The sequence below is a fragment of the Coloeus monedula genome, assembly GCF_965178545.1.
Source record: "Coloeus monedula genome assembly, chromosome: 13".
Taxonomy (NCBI): Eukaryota; Metazoa; Chordata; class Aves; order Passeriformes; family Corvidae; genus Coloeus; species Coloeus monedula.
In genome coordinates, this window is record NC_138793.1 from 12,875,693 (window position 1) to 12,888,705 (window position 13,013).

The following is a 13,013-nucleotide window of genomic DNA, read 5'->3' on the forward strand; positions in this document are numbered from 1 at the left end:
ATCTGCAATTAATAATTCATATGTAATTTGAATAATTAACTTTGGGAAATGTATCAGTAATGTAGTAAAGAAAAACCATTTCTAAAGACCATAGCATGTTTAAATTGAGGATTTGAAGATATCATGACATGTATGAACTCCAAATTGCTTTATTTCACTGTCAGTAAAATATTTATATTTATTCCAGGGGATAAGGTGTCGTGTTGAAAATAGCTATTATGTGAACAAAGTAGCTATGATTTATTTACAAATATTGCGGAAGACTGGGGTAGCTAACTTGGGCTTATTTTTTTAACTCAGGAGGATGATTTTGCCAAATCATCTCATGTTATTTAAGAGTGCTGAACTTCAAATTTGCACATTTTCTTGACGTTCCAGTGTGTATTAAAAAAAAAAAAAAGCTTACATTCTTCACACTACAGTGAATGTAATCTTGTCTCTTTCTTTGTCGTGTTAGCCACTATCAGCGAAATAAAGTAAATTTAACTTGGGAAAGGTTTTCTTTCCCTGTGTGGGTTTTTCTGAGACTTCAAATTGCAGTAGAAATGCTAGAGGAACCCCCTTTGTGGAGGTACAGCACTGGGGGAAAGCCACCTATGCTGGTTTAGGATTTGCATCCTGGTGTAACTTGGTTGTCGCATTTTCAGTGCTGACAGGATTTTGATGTCTGAACCAGGCGTTGTCCCTTCGAGGCAATGAGCGTTTGCTGCCTGCATCGCTTTCTGTCTGAAATGCAGATGGAGGCTGGAAGATGCTGCTTGGCTATTCTTTTCATGAAGCAGAAAGATAACTCGTGCTCCTAAGGAACGTTCAGGAAGACAGTACGGAGGCTTTCAGCTGTGGGATGGGGGCACAGCAGCTGAAATCTCTCCTCTTGAGTCAGCCGGAGAACAGGGAGAGTGTCAGACTCAGTGCTGCCAGGCTCACTACTTGAATCCAGAGGAGGTAAAGAGAACCAGTTCTTTTCATTACTGTTATTTTACCTACAGTTTCAGACTAACTTGAAGGCATTTAACTGTTCCTACACATTTGAAATTGTGAAGGAAGAGATGTGGAAATATCAATCATGTTTTGGTTTTCAAAAAATCCTGAGACCGTCCCTGTTTCTCACAAACAGCAAGGTTGCATGTTCCCAGTCAGACAAGCAGAAGGATAAAGCACTTAAAAAGGGGTGGGGGAGACTGAAGGACTTCACTAAAATTTTTAGAAGTGAATTAGAGGAGGCTGGGTGTTAATGAGTAGCAGGTTTGTTTAATAATTTGCCCCTCTTTCTGGTGATCCATCAGAAATGTCATTTTGGGATAGCTAATACTTCATTGATTGATTGGGCTGGCAGTTTGGCTTTTGAATGTGATCCTGAGAAATGAATTTTCTGCTGCCAGGTTAAGTGGGTTTTTGTGGTTGCCTATATGTTAATGCTAATGTACAATTAGTCCAGCAGCAGACACTGCAAGCTTGTCTCTGTGCCTCCTTTATGCCTTTTGCGTCTCTTTTCAAACTGCTCCCTTACTAACCGGTGTTTTCTGTGGGGTTCAGGGAGATATCTCCTGTAACAGGGCTGGACGCTCCTCTTTCCTCAGTTGTATCAATTTTTCATGTGGTGCCCACAGATTTCCAGTGGCTGGTTTCTCAGCTTGCACCATCTCCGGAGACTCCTTGCCAGCTCTCGGGTACAGGGAATTGAGGTGTGGTCTGCAATGGCAACTGTGCTTCGTCCCTGCCCCTGCCATGCAGGGACGTGACACGGGTAGAAATTCAACATACAGGTTTCATTTGTCACTGTGTTATTTGAGCGTGGTTTCCTCTTAGAGCAGGGAGAATGCACAGCTACTTCTCAAGGAAATGTGGAGTAACCACGATGCTAAAATGGCAGCGAAAGAAATAAGAAAATGGCGTCATCAGTGAGATTGGTTTCGATGGTTTGATTTGAGGGCGTCCTGCCTGATGAGAGGATGTTTCCAGCAAGAGGTATTACATTACAGCCTTAGCTATGACTGTACAATGAAGGTATTAAATCACTTAAATCTGTAGGTTTTTTCACAGTATTCCCTTAAAAAGCATGATACCAGAGAGGCGGGTATAACAGCTTATTCTAGTGGATGATTGGAAATTATTTTTGTTTGCATGCTATAAATATTTTTACTATGGGGTTGCATTGTAGATCTCAAGCCCACTGGAATTCTCATAATTTTTTATAATAAATTCCAAAAAAGAGGCAAAGCTTTGAGTTTGAGTTTGATTGTGGATCTCTTGATGCGTTTGTGATTTTTGTAGGGTTGTATTTTTTAATCACAGTGCCAATGCGAGGACTCACATAATGCAGGAGAGAGGCTCCAGCTACTCATCATAGTGCTGAGCAAAGCCCTACACTAAGGTCATCCTTCTGCATTTAAAAATGCTGAGAAAAACAGGTAGCCATGTATTGGGAAACTTGATGAATGAGCTCAAGTTTCAGACTGTGTGGTCTGTTCGCTCTGTGCTGATGCTGTTGCTGAAAGTGGAATGCTGGTGCCACAGGAGATGGGCTTCCCGTGGGTCCTGCTGCTGGTCCTGCTGGCCTGGTTGTGTGGAGAGCTTCCCTCACTCAAGAAGTTGTATTCCAAGTGAGATAGCATTGTGTTTAATTGCCTTTGTGACATTTTGGTTTCTTTGTCTTGATTAAAACAAACAGAAACACCATCTGAGCATGTTTTCAGGTGTAATGTACCAGTGTTAGCCAGCTGAATAAGCTCCTTCTTGAGTAATGTCTCTACTGCCACAGTTGGCTGGCAAGAGTCTCTTTACCTTCTTTCTAGTTTTCCATTTTTATGTTTTTTCATCTAGTAGAACACAGAGATGTTTATATTCCTGAGACAAATCTATATATTACATTCAGTAATATTCAGGAATATAAAGATGGTAATAGCCTCCTCATTCTAGATACATTTTTTTTCATTATTACTCCTCCTATTCTTTGCACAACGTCTCAGCAGGTAAGGGCTATTCTAGACTTTGTTATTGCACAGATCTCCTTGGTGCTTTGTACCTTGATAGGACCTGGGATTCTTGTTAAACCACTCCCAGTTATATCATAGGGAGAAGGAAAAATATGAGTATATGCCTGGGGAGAAAGACAGGATCACTAGAGAAAGTAGCACTGTTGTTTACACTTCTTTTGTGTTACATTAACAATTGCTGTCAAAAATTATCTGTGCAGTGGAGGCTGGTAATTGTATGTGAAAGAGAACCTCATTCTAATCAACTTTGCTGCAAAATTCTGGATTAAAAAATGTATTATCTTAGTTCTATGCCATTAAAATCTTTGTGACTTTGAAAAACACCTACTAAACGCCTTTTAACAGCATTCCCATGCACTGTGCAGCCCAGCATTACACAGCAACGGATTTTTGGAGTCTGAGAATGAGAAACTAACTTATGTAATTGAAGTTATTTTGGTTTCACTCTGATGGAGGGAAAGACAGAAGAAATAGTATGGATAATTACTAATATTTTAATGATTAGGTACACTATGTAAGTAGTATATAAACTGTGTTGCGATGGTTGATATATTGTGTGGTTATTTTTAAAGTGTCCTACTTATCTCATTTTAATTGCACTTGGATTTGTTAAATCTTGTCAATGTCTTTGACATATTTTGTAAAATCTGAAATACACAGGAACACTGCAATGAATTTTCATGTACTTTTAGGAGTTAAGCCACTTATAAGTACAGTTTTAAATGAAACACTGAAATCTCATAGTGCATGAACTCAGTGAGCATCCTGTGTTGAATTAGAAGAAACTAAAATTGAGCGGAGTCATGTTTCTTGCCAGCAGTGATGATCTCCATTTATACATGGAACAAGCAGTGCCACATAGCAGAGAGTTCGATTTTGGCGCTGCTGAGTGCCTGGCAGAATATTCCTGCAGGAAATCTGAGCAGTGGTATTTTTCTAGACATTTCCAGTGTGATAAAGCTGTGCTCCTTATATGTTTCATGGTAAATTTTGCTTCTATTCACTACAGATATCTTGTGCTCTCCTTGCTGGCCACATGCTGCAGATGTGTTTCGGAGGGCTGCGGTTGGCTGTGGGATGTGGTGGTGCCTCTCAGTGCTGGGCATGGTTTGATATTAACTGATGGTTTGATATAAGCCTTTCGTGCTTAGTGGATGGTGTCCTGGCTGAAGTGAGCACTAGGAGGTGTTTGTATTTCTTCCCTTCAAGCCTGTATGTCTGAGGAACACATTTTCAGTCTTCACTTGCCAGATTCAAACAGGCCCAGCAAGAGTCAAAGAGCATGCACCATCTGCCCCTGCTTATGTTAGAGCTGATCTGTGATTTCCCAATGAATGCTTCTTTCGGCAGTTTGAGTTTCTCCTGTCACGGCTAGGAAGAATAATGATATTTATCCAACACAGCAAAATCCAATGTTCCTGGATACCGTCTTAAGATTACTGTGAAAACTGCATGAGTTTCACAGATCAAACAGTCTAAACCAGTAAAAAAATACAAAAAAAGTACTAGATCTTTGCATTGCGGGCACTAACCTGCGGCAGAGAGCTCTTTGTAAATATTTGCTTAAGGCTCACTCTGTAACACAGATTAAAGACTGTTTTCGAACCTGGGCACTGCATCAACATGGGCCGATGGTGGGGTAGGGGAGCCCTGTTCCTGCCCCAGGGCTTGCCTCTGGCAAAAGGTGCTGCTGTGCATCTTCCGTGGTGCACACAACCCCAGGGAGAGCCCTGTGGGCAAGTGGAGGTGTGCCTCTGGTTCTACACTGCGTGTGGGCTCCAGCCTGGTGTGCACTGACTCCTGCTGCTGCTGGGGTGAGGCCCAGGTTGCTGCTTCTCCATCATGAAAGGAGACAGTATTGCGGCTCTGCAAATTTTGATTTTGCTGGAGCAGTAAGCCACTTAAAAAACCCTGAAGTAATCTTTAAATTGTTGCTAGTCACGCAAGGAAGCAGAGGTGAAGCCAGACTTTGCATATTTTAATGACTTACTGCCCCTCAAATGCTATCGGCTTGCAGGGTGGGGAAGAAGTCTCCTAGCTTGACTCTCAAACCAGCTGAGCATGAGTATCAGCTACACGTGTGGAGCAGTTACAGTACACAGAGGGATGTGATTTGACACCTCTGTGAAGGCAGGTAGCAGAGCAGAAGGTCTTCCCCAAGCCCAGGGTTTGGTTGCATTAGCACAGTTTTTTGTTCTAGCTATTGCTACGTGCTTTTCCCTTTTCAGCTTCAACATGGCTGTTGCTTTGAAAGTCTCTGATGCAACAACCAACTCTTAGGTCTTATCAAACTGTAAAGCCTTCTGGTTTTTCCCTGATTTTCCTGTTCAGTCAACAGGGAATTAAAAATGTTGCAGGATTTCCCACTCTAAACATGATGGTAAGGAAATTGAGAAATGTATGTTGTAGTTTGACAAGTGCAGCTGTCTTAGGCTAGGGGAATTTTGTATTGCTAAATCCTTAAATTGAACAACATATACAGCTGTGGGATGAGACTCATCAAACCATCCTTTCCAGTAGACCTTTGTGTCTGTGTACAATGATGCATTCCTTGCCTCTCATGAAGCTTTGAAGTGATACTGACTGGTGAATCACCCTTCCTGGGGTTCTCTCCCTCTCTAAGGATTTTTGCACTCAGGCCCTCAGTCTGTTTCTGGCCCCATAGCAGTTTTGCCATCTGAAGCTCTCCAAGGAGGAAGCCAATTTCACAAATGCTCTTGGCTCGTTGTGCTTGGTAGCTGATCTTTGGGCATCTGCCTTGTTGCTTTGAAGGGCACAATATTGCACAGGCCAAGGTATGTAGTGAAGCTGCTTTTTTGCACTGCTTTAGCCCAAAAAACTGGATGCTTTCTGAAAAACAAATCATGGGAGACTTATGGAAGCTTCCAAGACATGTTGGTGTCACGCATACAAAGGAAGAGTGAATAGACTGAAATACTGCTCATGCTACACTGGTGTGTCCCCATCCTCAGGAATACAGTAGTTGGGCACCCCATGGCTCTTCACCCTTTGGCCTATCTATTTAAAGGCAGCCAGCAAGCACTGATGCTTGTGTCAGCACAAACAATAACTTAGATTTAAAAAGTGCCAGGTAGTTTTGCTTCATTTTCTCTTTTCAGAGAGAATAGGGCCAGGAGGGTTGTGCCAGGGTACAACACCTCAGGAGTGTGCTCAGATGTGTCCATGTTTTCATTAGGATTGTATTTAGCAAATTGTTTCTTAGAATTGCCAGTAGAAATAATAAATTCTGGTGCTTCACCTGGCGTTGCCAAAGAGTAATTTTTGTTAACTGTCCCTGCTGGATTCACTGGATCTACTGGAAATCCAGCACTTGGAAATATTTTAATCAAAGAGCAATTGACTTGAAATGGTCCCAGATTGTTCATTTTCTTCTTTCTTTCTGTGCCAGTGAAAAAGTACCCATCGCTGTCAACATCCAAGGCCTCAATATACTATTTGGCAACATTCGCCTTCTCGTGACAGCTTGAATACTAAGATCAAGTATTAAAAGTATAGCCTGGCTGATGAAAGTAATTAAGAGACTTCTCTCAGCCAGGAGAGTTTACTAACCTCATTTACTGCAGTAAATGGAAGAGACTTTCAGTCTCCTGTCAAAAAGGGACCATTGGTGCGTGCACGTGTGCCCTTTTGTACCAATAATGAACTACTGGAACACTCTCTTGCTGGAATTCAGGCTGGAGCCAGGCAGGTGCTGACTGCTGTCAAATCAGCCTGTGTCAGTGATTGTCTGAGATGAGAGGTAGTAGTAGAGCAAGCACAGGCTGCCAGGGGTCCTGTCCTGCCCTTCTGCTGTGGGGCCACTTCTACAAACCATAGTTGAGTGAGGCTGGATTTCAGCAAAAAGAGGAGACTATGAGAAGATCAGGCTGAAATTCAAGGTATAAGAGATCCAAGAGGATCTGGAATGTGCTTGGGAAAGATGCTGAGAGTCAGTAGACATGTAAGTGTAAGCGGGACTGAGAAACGGGAACCTGAAGGTGCGAGAGTGGGTGTATTTCTATGCCTGTGTCCCTGTTTTGCAAACACCATCGCATCGGATATTGTACAAATGGTGTGTGGGAAACATTCAGCAGTGAGTGTTGCAGAGAACTGGTGATGGAGAAGAGTTATGCTGCTTCCCTTCCAAACTAGATGCAGGAAGGATGTGTGGGAGTCAGACAGTAACAGAGAGGAAAATCAAAAGCCACTCACTAAAGCAGGGCAGAGTGATGTGACATTAAGGCTCTGTGAGCTTTTTGCATAAACCTGCCTCAGGGAAGTAAGATTTTCATTTTCAAGCAAAATCCAGGCAACGCTGGGATCCTTCCACTGGCAGAGCTTGTGCACGGAGAGCTGCAAGGTGAGGTTTTCACCTCTGAGATTATAGCAATCTTTGTGTTGGCTGTTCCTATCTTTGCCATCTGCCTCTGCAAAATAGCGTTTTGTCTCCTAACAATAATCTCTGTTCTCCTCCTGCTTTTGTCTTTGGATGCTGAATATGAAGCAATGTCTCGTTACTCGTTGTACACCCAGCAGCATCTCCCCTGAGAGGGCGGCTCCTGCTTTGTCGGTCGTGCACTCCCCGTGCATGCTGAGCGCTGCACCTCCGTATCCTTGTTACAGTCTGCCAGCGTTCATGGCAGTCAAACCTTGCCTCTGGGACTGCGGAAAGCTTTTAGGGCAGATGTAACTGGTGAGCACAACCAGCACCGTTCACAGCCCTGCCTTCTTAAGAGGTATGCAAACCCTTAAAGTTGTGACCTGGGATTTCTGAGGACAAAAATTCTCTAATGTAAAGTGCATCTCTTCCATCTTTCTGCCCATCCTTGTTCCGGGGCTCTACTTTTTCATGCAGTAGAAGTGCATTTGTGTGTATTTATGTGTGTCCATGAAATCGTGTCTGGTGATCAAAATGTAGTGCACCACTAGGTGGCAATGCGATAAATCCAGGGAACCCAGCAGCCAGCCGGACACACCTCACTTTCTTAACGAGTGGAATTCTGGCCACCAAAGCCTGGAGTGACACCCTCAGGAGCTCTTATTTGGCCTAACTAAACAGAAGCGGTTCGCACAAGCAGTAACAGGAGCTCCAGCATCAGTTACTGAAAACTCCCTCTTCTGGGGTTTAACAATTAGCCTGTAATTAACTGAAGCAGCAATTGTCATGTTAGAGTCATAATGTTTAGCACAAGACATAGGGCAACCTTTTTAAAATGTACCTCTCCTCAGTGAGGCATTACAGATATTATTTGGCACGTGTGGGGATTTTCTTTTGCTAAAGGAGTAGTTTTTGATATTGAAAAAGGCAGTTATCATCCTCTAATTGGCATTCAGTGTAATGTGATCCCTTAAACGGACCTAGTAGAACTCTCTGGGAGCTGGGTGGTTTCATTAAGATACTCAGCCTGGATTTACTGATGTCAAGGGATGTTCAAGCACATCTTAAATTACTGTGTTGATTACTATCATTGCTGCGTACATTTCTAGGCAGGTACCTGCTCAGCTCTAGGCCACACATTCCTGCAAGGAAAGAGGGGAAGACCAAGGACAGGAAAGGTAGGACTTGTATCTCTTGGGGTTTTCAGGAGTCCGGTGCTTACAGAGCGAGCAGGGAGCCAGGCATCCAGGACATCTGCAAGCTCACACCCTTCATCACATCCAAATAGCTGTAGGTCTGCATCTTTGAGACAGTGGGCTGGTTTTGCCTGTAAAATTAGCAGTGTTGTTAGAATACAGCTAACACACTGTTCTCTGCAGCATCAGATCTCTACCATCAGAAGCGGATCTGTCTCTTCCACTCGTGTATTGGTGTGTGCTTTGAAGGTCTAGAAGTACTGCTTGTTTTAATTCCAGATAATTTTTCTCCATTTTAGGTTGGAGGTGGTGAAATGAAAAAAAAAAGAACCCAGAAAGCTTGTTGCCCTCCCAAAGTCCTTCTACCCATGCAGGCAGGGACAAGACTTGCAAGGCACATCTCCATCCCTCTCCTGCACAGAGCCAAGGCTGGGTCTTGGCCCAGTTAGGTGACTGCGGCAACCCTTGTCTCAGTGGCAGCTGCTGTAATAGCTGGTCCCCAGACGTGTGCAAGGATATGGATTTAGCTTCCTTTTTTTTTCAGGTTGTAACTGTGATTTCTCTGTGGGCATTGTCTAAAAATAAAGCAGGACCTGTCTGGTGGTGAAATGAGGAATAGGCTGGGTAGCAGTGACCGCTCTCTTCCATGCGTAATTCAAGGGCTGTTTCTGGGGAACTGCACCGCACGTCTCTCGGAGGATGGCGGCTAGTTCTCTCTCTGCTCTACAGAAAGGGGTCATGTTCTTGTTTCCAGCTGAAGGAGGTCACAGCCTGTCCCATGTACCTCAAATGCTTGTTTTATATATTTCAGAAGGAGAGGGTGCAATGCCCTTTATTTCACATGCTGGTGCTGAGGAGCAGGAGGGCAGGTAGCACACGTATGCGGCAGTTTCCTGGCAGATTGCTTCAGGCTGAGGAGATTTCAAATGCTCCTCACCTCCCAGAGCTGAGTATCACTCTGTGATACTTGTGGTTGTATGTATTACTGCTGCAGGGCTGTTTCTAAGACGTACCATAAATATATTTTTCCAACAGCCCAAATCTCCCTGTGTCACCACAGGAATTCTTTGCAGGAAGATGGGGAGACTGAAAGGCACAAAATCCTCCTGATTCCTGACAAATTTAGTTGGACACTGCTGCAATTGTGTTTTGTCTTTATAAAGGCATAAAGCACAGTCCATTAAGTTCCCACTCTGTGGGTTTGTTAGCAGCTTTTGGTTTTAAAGTTGTGAAGTGAGTGTACAGACTTTTAAGATATTAACACTTAATGGAGTTGATCATTTATAGTTGATTACTTCAGAGGGAGACAAAGGCTTCTTTTTCTTTTTTATGACCTGAATAATGATTAAGTTGAAGTCTGGGAGTAAAAATCAACTTGGTTTATTTAATTGGGATATAACAGTGAAAATGCAAAATAAAGATATTCATGTTGAAATGTGATAGATGGATCCTGATTGTTGTCTCCGTGTGTTACTGCAGTTTACCCCACTGCTACTTGTTTAAAGTTAAAACTATTTTGTATTTCCTAGTATAGGTCATAAAAGTAACCTTTGGGATAAGGAGGTAACAGCTCATCTAAATCAGTTTGTTCACACACACCTGACCTCTTTGAGATTTACTGATATACTGAAAATTAAAAATACAGTTCTTCCTTTTTACCCACTCCAGCTGTATTCATGGTGAGAAGCTGCGTGGTAAACTTTCTCTGAATGCTTTCCAACTGTTTAGTTATTTCCATCCTTCCTCAACTGACTATTTTTAAGGCTCTTTTCACAGTTCCTATCGGTCCTCCAAGAGCTCCACTTCTGCCTGAAGCTGCCAAGTCAAAGACTTTTATTTTTTTCAGCATACTCAAGTCCAACAATCTTATCTTGGCTTATCGCTCCTACCAGCTTTCATCCTAGCTCCCTCAAATGGAGAGCAAGAGGAAGCAGATGCTGGGACACAGAGATAAAAGAGAATAGAAGCAGGACATTTCACTAGGATTTAATGCATATTAAAAGAGGGGATTAATGCATTTTCATTTTCACATTGCTCTGGGTGGGCATCTTACTGTACCTCTGGTGAAGTAAAGTGACCTTTAAACTTCTTGGGACTGGACTTTCTCTGCAGAGAGAGCTCTGAGCACTTCTCAGAGCTGAAAGAGCTGAGTACTACAATATGTATCTGATGTTAGTGCAAGGCTGATTTTTTTGGCTGAAGTTCTGTTTCTTGTTTCCTGCAGGGATTCCTGAAGAATGAAAAAGATAATGCATTGCTGTCTGCCATTGAAGAGTCAAGGAGGAGGGTAAGTTGGAAGAAAGCACTATCGTTTTTTCCTAAAAACAAAAATAGGACAGGTTTGCAGGCACCAGTTTTCTTCCCTTGAAAAGGGATCAGTACTTAGTCTGTAAGAAAAAGACAGATTTAGCCTTCCCCTCTTCAACTCCTGTATCTTCACCTCTGAACAAATAGTTGTTTTGAAGATCATCTGAGCAGCAACTTGTTTTCTGATAAGAAATTAATCCTGTTTCTGAATCTATTTGTGCTTTTGGTATCTGTTCTGGGGCAGTGATTTTCACAATTGAATTATGCAGCATGGAAAAATGTTTCCTGTTGTTTGTCTTAAAACTTCTTCTTGGAAATGTTATTCCATACTTCCTAGTACTCATGTTATGATTGTTTCCCTCCACATACACTGGTGGCATCAGGTTTAGAACTGAGCCTGTGTTTCTTTCAAATGACAAGAAATAGTACATATGCATTATTAAATTATTTCAATTACATAACATTATGCTGTAACTATCGAAGCGTGTTTAAAACCCTGTTGAAATTAGTATAGTGAAGGTACAGGTGAGCCTATATCCTGCCATGAAAGTATAAAGTGAATTTATATAACGCAACAAAGAAACAGAAATCTTATGCTCTAGTTGCATGCATGCACTGTAATTAAATGTGTGCCAAATGTCACTGTGTCTTACCAGTTCATTATTTCTGAGGAACGTTTTGCCGATCAATTGACAATATCCTAACAGTGAACTGCAATAAAATGAAAAACTTAGTCAGCCAACCAAGACATTTGGTTGTATGTTGCAGCATGGAGCTGTGTGAACAGGAAAGAACACACAATATATAGCTTATTCTCTGTTTAGAATTAGTGGAGATTCTCTTATTTCCTGTCATGGTATCCCTGAGGCTGTTAGTCTCACCCCAACAATAACAGAAAAGGTAGTGAAGCATCTTCTCTATCTTAATGCTATTGCGAAAATGAGGGAATATTTTCCTTACTGAGGGAAGAGCTGTTACCTCCCATATGTTCCCCAAGTGGATCTGAAGACAATGTAGCACATCAGCCATTTTAAAGGTAAAGGTTGTTTTTTCTTGGGATATGATTTTCCTGTGTGCTTTCCCAAGTTATGTTCCTCATGAAAAAGGCTTCCTGATTCTTTGACATTGGCTAGTTTTCCCTTACTATTAGATTTTTATTTTATCCTGTTTCCAGTTTGAAAGAAAAACACACTGATAAAGACCTGAAAATGATTATGGGCAATAAACACGCATCTTTGTTAAGAATGCAGCGAGTGAGACCTTTGTAGCCTCCAAGGAGGTGAAAAGCTAGTGGTCATTATAGAAGTTAAGTCTCAACAAACCACACAGATCAGTGATGACCTGGATATTGTGTGTGCTGCTAAGTTAAAGGAGGAAGCCTACCGCCTGCTCAGATTCGTGTGCTGCGGTGCCATGGAAGAGACACCGTTTCCCTCTTTTACCAGCTGGGGGTATGTGAGAGTTGTCTTAATTCCACAAACACCTAGTTTCTGAATCCCCTTGTACCTGAACAGGAAGCCTGTTGAAATAATATGCAGCACACCATTAGCTCTTGAGGCCTGACCTGGTTGATTTATGTAGTTGCTATTTTCTGTTTCATTTTTAGGCTTGTCTATTAATAGCAGAGTTAGGTTGATGGGTGTTTCTATATGTTCCTTAGCTCTTGTTCTTCTTCACCGACAGACTTTTGCCATGGCTGAGGAGTATCACCGAGAATCAATGCTGGTTGAATGGGAACAGGTGAAACAAAGGATTCTTCATTCTCTGCTTGCATCAGGGGAAGATGCTCTTGATTTCACCCAGGAAAATGAGGTAACTCTGTCTTTCTAAATGCTGTGCAGAGTCACACACAGCACTGTACACAGCTGGCATTCCAGCACTGCTGAAACCACCTCTGAAATATTCTGTAACTACAACTATGTGAAAATGAGAAATATAAAATCCCTATTGAATTCTAGAATGGCTCTGACTAGCAGAATGCATTGTCTAGCAAAATATCAAACCTTTGTGATTATTTCTATTTATTGACTGATGGGTACAGGCAATGGAGCTGCTATTGCTGAAGCTGTTTTTTGAGCAACATATGTGCTGGCTGGAAACTTAGTCACAAATACATAGTAGGTCAATACACCCAGG

The 13,013-nt window shown here is 42.2% G+C and overlaps 1 protein-coding gene across 1 annotated transcript in view; it reads left to right on the forward strand.

Moving 5' to 3' along the window:
* Window positions 1-13,013, forward strand: part of NUP93 (nucleoporin 93) — a gene marked incomplete at both ends in the record, with an annotated part of 72,478 nt that overhangs the window by 31,043 nt on the left and 28,422 nt on the right. The window contains 2 exons of the mRNA XM_082290018.1: window positions 10,795-10,857; window positions 12,561-12,689. Of these exons, the coding sequence (XP_082146144.1) occupies window positions 10,795-10,857; window positions 12,561-12,689 (192 nt within the window). The remainder of the gene's footprint in view (window positions 1-10,794; window positions 10,858-12,560; window positions 12,690-13,013) is intronic.